Source organism: Martes martes (genome assembly GCF_963455335.1).
Source record: "Martes martes genome assembly, chromosome: 5".
NCBI classification, from domain to species: domain Eukaryota; kingdom Metazoa; phylum Chordata; class Mammalia; order Carnivora; family Mustelidae; genus Martes; species Martes martes.
In genome coordinates this window covers 12,824,703-12,832,642 of record NC_137892.1, presented here as the reverse complement: position 1 = coordinate 12,832,642, position 7,940 = coordinate 12,824,703, and the positions used below count along the sequence as shown (strand labels likewise).

At 38.9% G+C, this 7,940-nt stretch overlaps 1 protein-coding gene across 1 annotated transcript; it reads right to left on the bottom strand.

Moving 5' to 3' along the window:
• Window positions 1-4,615: 4,615 nt before the first annotated feature.
• Window positions 4,616-5,578, bottom strand: LOC308343474 (olfactory receptor 2C3; the record flags this gene model as incomplete). The annotated part of the gene is made up of 1 exon (XM_080804495.1): window positions 4,616-5,578. The coding sequence occupies one exon, from the start codon at window positions 5,576-5,578 to the stop codon at window positions 4,616-4,618; it is 963 nt and encodes a 320-aa protein (XP_080660621.1).
• Between the last annotated feature and the right edge of the window lie 2,362 nt (window positions 5,579-7,940).

The following is a 7,940-nucleotide window of genomic DNA, read 5'->3' as shown; positions in this document are numbered from 1 at the left end:
TTTCCTCTACACCCAAGTTGTGTGTCTCTCTCCCTCATTTCATCAGGGAGAGCTCACATAGCAGCTCCCAGATCTCTTGTTACTTCCTCTAGTCTCACCCTTTAGACTGTTGGTCTTCTTCACCTATATTCTCCATCAGCTTGCTCACTTGGTGAAACTTGTACATCTCTTAAAAACAGTGACATCATTTCTTTGCTCTTGCATCTCCAGACAAGCCGCATATATAAAATATGTTCAAATAATAATAATTCACTGAATTGAATGAAATAAAGAACACAGAAAGTCACACATGCATGATTGACAAAGTTTGAAGCAAAAAATGAAAACTTTTGTACCACAAAGTAAATAAAACAAAAATAACCAAAGGATAAACATCCCACTGGAAAGATTATTCATTACTTATATAATGACATAGCAGAATAGATTCATACAGCAAAAGTTAAAAAAAAAAGAAAAAAGAAAAGAAATTAATCAAGTACAAATAACCACAGAACATTTCAGAAGGTGTTAAAACTCACTCTTGATCAAGTAAATTGATAATATGTAAGATTGACAAGCAAAGACTGAAATGATTTACAATCCAATGTTAGTGAAATTGTGACTATATGCCTTTCTAAATGTGGTTGGTAAAAGTATAAATTTATGGTTTCTGAAGGAAAATTTAAAGATGTCTACAAAATATATGAACATCATTTGTTTTAGTATTCTAAGATCCATCTTCTAGAACTAGTAGTTAAGTTTGCAAGGATTTTAACATGTGCAGCTTCATTTGTAATGGTGAAAATGGGAGAAATGCCCTTGGTAATTAGGTTTTCAGGATACATGTGCACAACATATATTGATATGAAAAATACATTGATGATCTTGTCAGAACAAAAATTGCCAGGAGGTCCTCAACCTGCTCTTCTCTGGTTTGGTTTCTCAATTCTTGCCTTCTCCTCTTGGAATGACAAGCTTGTTATGCTGAGTGTGCTTATAATTTTTAACCTTCAAATTTTTCATAACATCTGCCTCCTGACACTTTACCCACTGTTCTGTCCCAAGCTGGAAGACAAATTGCTGTGTACTGAGATTGAGGAAAACACCTTAGTGTGGGTGTCCTCAAGGCAGCACCTGTGACTAGGGGAGTTGTTCTGTGATCCCTAAGAGCAGGGATGCAGGGCAAGGGCAAAGATGGATTTGACCATAACTAAGAGCTATGGCCCAAGGGTGTCAGAGAGATGAATGAAATTGTGATATTATGATGTAATAAGAAGCATATATATTGGTTTTTGTCTATAGTCCACAATTCCTTGAATATAACTCTTCAAACCCTTGTAATTTCCTCAGTGATTAGAGAAATAATCTTTCATTATGAAATTGTTTTTTACCCTTGGTTCTTGAAATATTTACAATGATAAAAGTTCGATGGCTGTCATTTGTTATTTATATTAAAAAAATCCCTTTCAACCACACTTGAGTTTATGATAATGAAATGACTTTTAAAAAAACTCTTGACAAACACCAAATCAGGGTCATTGCCAGGTGACTCACTCACATGATCAGAAAATTGGAACTTTCAGTCTCTACCTCAGCCCTGATATCTGGGGTGGGTATAGTGCCTGGAGGTTGAACCAATTACCAATGGCCAATGACTTCATATACTCAAATCTCAAAGGAATTAAAAAGGATGAAGGTAGGGTTCATCTCACCAGGTAAAGAATCCCTTTCCAGTTCAGATGCTGGAAAGAGGTTAGGGGGACATAGTTAGGGTGGTGGAAGAAAATAGTTGTGATTAAAAGCTCTTAGCTCATACTTATCAAGAGTAATGGGAATTGTTAGCAGCTATGTTTTATCTTAAGTTATTGCCCCCCTTCTATTTTACTAATTTATGTAAAAAACAAAAAAAAAAAAACAAAAAAAAACAATGGTGGTAGCTAACCTTTTAGATCTCAAAGGGCTTATTCCTAAATTGATAACACTTCTTGTGATATGGTAGCCAATAGGAGTTTCTATGTCCCTGAAGTTGGAGATGTGAACTTTTACCAAAAGACCAGGATAGAGATAGAGAGCAATGGATATGGACTCTGCCCCAGTAGATTTTCTCTCTACTTTCTCCAAATTCCTCTGTGCTCCATCTGCAGGGACAAGCCTTTATTCTGTGGTTGCATTCAGCTTTTATTCTGTGGTTGCATTCAGCCAATGGGGGGCCATGCCAGGTGGTAGTAAGGATGGAGTAGAGTTAGGTCAACATCTTGACTCCTGTTTTTTCTTCCTAGGAGTGCATCTGGATGTTTTTCTCCCCTAAAAAATATGGCTACTGTTGAACATCTGTCCCCACACAGCTCTTCTGTCTGCAGGTTCCTGTAACTGCTCCTCTCCTCTTGCCTTTGTCAACAAGTAGCAATCATACCCACTGGTACTACCCCTGGAAAGTTCCTTAGAGTCTGTCTACAATGTAGGTGATTTTCTCTTTATTAAATATTATTCAAATTGCCCCACTTTTATACCTGTTCCCCAATGAGACCCTGATTAATATAACTTCCCTGTAATTGGTTGACAAGTTTAATTATAAACCCAGCTCTTTTGGTTCAAATCCAGACTCATTTCCATTCTTCCTCATAGCTGTGGTGGGGTGGCTGTTGCCGGTTAGCTGCAAGACCATTTTGGTTTCCATTACCTTATTAACTTAAGGAAGAGGAGTACACACCCTCTTCTTCATTTCAGAGGGAGAAGTAGTACCTGAGTACCACTCCTGAGTCTGGTACCTGAAGTGCTTTATAGAGAAGTATAATGTAGTACAATATGAAATAAAGAATCAATGAAAACAAATGAGTATGATGTAATATTTGATATGCAGGTGGATTTCATTTTTTCAGGCAGATTTGTAAAATAAATTGAATTGTATCAACAATATGTTTCCGTCCCCAGCTGCTAGTGTGTGGGCAATGTTTGTAAAAACAATACACTTCTTGTAATATTTCCCCCCATGATATATATTCTGTAGAGTATTTGAAGAAAATGATTCAGTATAAAAAAGAAACCTGCATACATTCCATAACAACAAAACATAAAATAAAAATAGCCAGAATGTCTACAAGTAGAAAGAGCTGGAAATTAAAAAATACCTACTGATCAGATTGTTACATATTATTTTCATAAAACATCATGAGACTCAGTGTGAACATTTTATGTCATTTAATGTAGAAAGTACTTAAGAAGCAGCAGGGCACTCTGAAGCTGATGTCTGGATTAAAATATGAGCTTCCTGTATCCAAGCTCTGTTGATTTTGGCCTCAGTTCCCTCATTTATAAAATGGGGACAATGATGGTGCCTAATCAATAACTTCACTGTGAAAATTAAGTGAGTGAAGCCAGGTAATTTTTTTAGAAATGTGCTTGGCAATACTAAGCAGCTACGTTGTCCCAGGGTCCTGGGATCAAACCACACATCAGGCTCCAAGCTCAGTAGGGAGTCTGTTTGAGATTCTTTCTCTCCTTCACCCTTTGCACCCCCTCCCACTCATACACATGCCTGCTCTCTTTCAAATGAATAAATAAATCTTAAAGAAAAAAAAAAAAAGAATGAATGCATGCATGCTTGGACGTAAGAGAAAAGTAAGCAAATGTACCAGTGAGTGAATGAAAACATCTTTACATATCCTAAAAAGGAAGGCATAGGATTGAACAGGAAAATCAATATTTCAGTAGTTACAGATTAATCAGTGTAGCATATTATTGATGAAACCACTGATTTTCTGGAAATCTGATTGCAGTTCTACTCTTGAGATTCTTGTATTTTCCAATTCCTCCTCTGAAAGTGGTATGAACTGTTTTACTCCCAACACTTCCGACACTAAATGTGTGAGATTTTTCCCACCAAAAACTAACTTTCCAACTCTCTGGATGCCTATATTAAATGAAATTCTGACACTAATACTCAGAGTTAGCACAGACCACCCCAAAGTTTGAGGGCTCATTGATATAAATCAGATATGGTAGAAATGGCCTCATCATGAATAACAAAAGATGTACCTCTCACCCATGTCACTCAGGAAATCCCAAGAGTCCTAGAAACTCTGTGCCATCAGACAAAAAGAGTGAATTTATATATATTCCTTATGATATTACTAGGAGTCACAGGCAAATGGGGACTACGTGTATGGATAGATAGATCTAGAGTTAAATCTCAGCATAAAATATTAATAGTTTTATAATCGGTTAACCTTTATGAGATTAATAATATTTGCCTTGTGGAGTTATACATATTAGGGAAAAAATGTAAAAGACTTCACACAGATCATTTCCAAAGGCAATTACTCTAAACAATGAACAAAATAATAACTAAGATATTTGACTATACAACCAATTAACAATAAGACAGCATATATATTACATGTGTATATCAATATGAACAACTAACAAAACAATAGGATTATTAGCAAAAAATAAAACAGAAAATACTTTCTTTTTACCTTGGCCTGAAAAATGATGCATGAGCACATTCATGTCAGATTGTCACCTACCTTGAACTCAAGCAATATTGGAAGAGAAACTACTTCCCAAGTATCCTGCCCCTCAAATCAATTTTGGTATCTTTCAATCTTTTCTTTCTCCTCACAAATTACTAAAGTCTCTAAATATTCCCCCTTGACCCTGTAAAGCCACAACAATTCTCTAACACAATGCACCTGAGAGCCTTCTTCACATCCTTGTTCCGTAGTGTGTAAATCAGGGGGTTCAGCATTGGGGTGACAACAGTGTAGAAGAGGGCTATGAACTTGCCCTGTTCATGAGAGTTGCTCTTGGCTGGCTGGAGATACATAAAGATGATGCTCCCATAGAACAGAGCCACAACCGCCACATGGGAAGAGCAGGTGTTGAAGGCCTTTCTTCGTCCTTCTGCTGACCCAATCTTCATCACAGCTCTGGCAATGTGGCTGTATGAGACCAGGATGAGACCCAGAGGCAAGACAACAAAGATAAAGCTGGCCACATACATCTCCACCTCATTGAGGCTGGTGTCCACACAAGCCAGTTGCATAATGAGGGGCATCTCACAGAAGAAGTGGTCAATGTGATTGTTCCCACAGAGTGGCAGGAGCATAGTAAGTGTGGAGCCCACCATGCTGGTGGTCAGACCCCCAAGCCACGAGGCAAGGGCCAAGCTGAGGCAAAGCTGTGGATGCATGATGACAGTGTAATGTAGTGGCCTACAGATGGCAACATAGCGGTCATAGGACATGACTGCCAGGAGGACGCATTCAGTCGCCCCCAGCCAGTGGGAGATATAGAATTGGACCACACACCCTCCATAGCTTATGGTTTTCTGTGGTCCCCAGAGGTTGACCAGGAGTTGTGGGACAATGCTTGTGGTAAAGCTAATGTCCAGGAAGGAAAGGTTGGCAAGAAAGAAGTACATAGGGGTATGGAGATGCACATCCATGCAGGAAACCAGAATGATGATGCCATTGCCCAAGATAGACACCACATAAAACCCTGAAACAAGGATGAAGAGGATAGGTTCTAGCGAGGGTCGTGTGGAGAAGCCCAGGAGTACAAAGACTTCTGGAGAACTTACATTGTCTATTTCCATCATCATGTGTAGCCAGGAGTGGGACAAAAAGACCACCTGTGGTGAGTGGGGGGCACAGAATATGGGGCCTCAAGTGACTATATCAGTTAACAGAATTTAGACATAATTTTATACCCATTTTCTTGAAAGCACGTACTCAACTGCTCCATGCATGATGTTGCATCATCTTCCTGAAGGCCAGTTTGGAGAGGCATGAGAATATGCATAGCCTGGGGAAAACGGACATTCATGCAATGTTCTTGGTACTGATTATTTTGTTGAAATATTACTTATAGTAGCAACATCTGGAGTCAGCCTGAATGTTTAGTGGTGAGGTTTTCTTGGGTAAAAGATTTCATGTGATGAAACACTGCAGAGGCAATAAAATCATGCCCATGTTACTCCCTTTTTCAGTTAATGGCCACATGGAGTCCACTATGATATTTCCCTTTTAAATCCCACAATCAGCAAATTTTTTTTAAAGATTTTATTTATTTAATTGACAGACAGAGATCACAAGTAGGCAGAGAGGCAGGCAGAGAGAGAGGAAGGGAAGCAGGCTCCCTGCTGAGCAGAGAGCCCGACGTGGGGCTCAATCCCAGGACTCTTGAGATCATGACCTGAGCTGAAGGCAGAAGCTCAACCCACTGAGCCACTCAGGCACCCCCAGCAAATTTTTGCTTTAACATTAAATTCATATTCTCATCACTTCTTGCAGCTCCTTGCTACCATCTTGGCCTACATCACCATCATTTATCATCTGGATTATTGATCTAGTATCTTAAGTTGACTTCCCGCTTTCCCCATTTGTTCCCTTCAGAATGTTCCCAACACAGAAACTAGAAGATTATCTTAGGATACAGTATGATCATACTGCTCTTAACAGCCCTGTTGTCTTATAGCAAGGCTTTCAGTGACTTTCCCCCAAGACATCCATCCACAAACTCAATTCTTACCTCCTTCAGGTTATTGTTTAGAAGTTGTCTTTCATTGAACAAAAAATAGTATTTTTTAAAGTGCTTATTTAAATTCCATTTAGCCTACAGTGTAACGACTGAACACTTCCATACACTGAAGCAAATGTGCTATTTAATTTCGAAACCCCTCCCAACTCCCTTCTCTTCCTTTCCAGTTTTGTTTTTATCCAGAGTATTTATCACTAAGGAACAAATATGCTATACTAAGTTACTATGTTTGTAACTGTCTCACTCTGCTAGAGTTTAAATTCCATGGACTCCTAGCTTTCTGTTTACTTTGTTTGCTTCTGGGTCCCCAGTGCCTAGCTCATGTCTGGTACACAAAAATCCTTTCATCAACAGTTACTGAATGAGCAAATTGTGAAAAAGGTCATTATAATGGGTACATGGAGCAGAACAATATAAAGGCATAGTTAAGGAATGCTCAGTGTAATCTCACAGCAGTGGTATCAGGAAAGAACTCTTGGAACTTTCAGAGTCATGCACTCATGACCCAGATTATTCCATCCTCTTATGAGGTGGAAAAAAACAAACTGTGGGACAATGTGATACACCAGAAATCCCCATGGAAAAAAAAATATACATATGTACAATCTTAGTGTCCTTCAGATGTCCTTGAAAAGCTCTGGGGTCCTTCTTACAAATACATTGATTTTTTTCTCCCTTGTCTTTTAAAAGGAAGAGTAAATTCATCATAATTAGAACCCATCCAGGTGTGAAGAACAGAGCAGCTATAAACTCAAAGGTCTGCCTTTCTAAATCCCAGGGAGTGTAATTCATTCATCTCTAAAACGGGAAGTTGACCAAGGAAAATAGACTTGAACACACATGTTTTTTCACAGATTTTCAAAATATGTGTAGAGTTTCCATCATGCATATGTAAAAATGGGGCTCAGAGGGCTTCAGACATTTGCAAAATTTATACATAGAAGCTGTACCAGTGTGGACCTCACTGAGCCACAATGCTGAGACAATTGTCTGCTTTGCATGTAGCAGAGCAGTGCAGCACTGATGCTCTGAAAAAGCATCTGGGAAATGAATTCTGACCTCCTGTAACCTGGGGAAACATGGAGAGCTGTAAGGATATGGGTGGCTTCAAAATGTGGATGTGAGAGAGGAGAAGTGAATGAGGACAGATATGAGCAACTGAGTCATGACACAATGAGGTGATTACCCCATATTGAGAGTCATCTCAGATGAGCTGATGACATAGAAAAGTAAAAGGCAAAACCCAAAACCATATTGTCCCCGGTGGATATAATCACCCCCTCTGTGGAGATATGTACATTTTGTGGGCTCACATACGAAGAAAATGTAGGAATGTCACCAAGAGATGGCCACCATAAGGTCAGTCATGAGGTAGAATTTTTGAGGAAGTAGAGACTTTTGTGGAGATCTGATCTATTTCT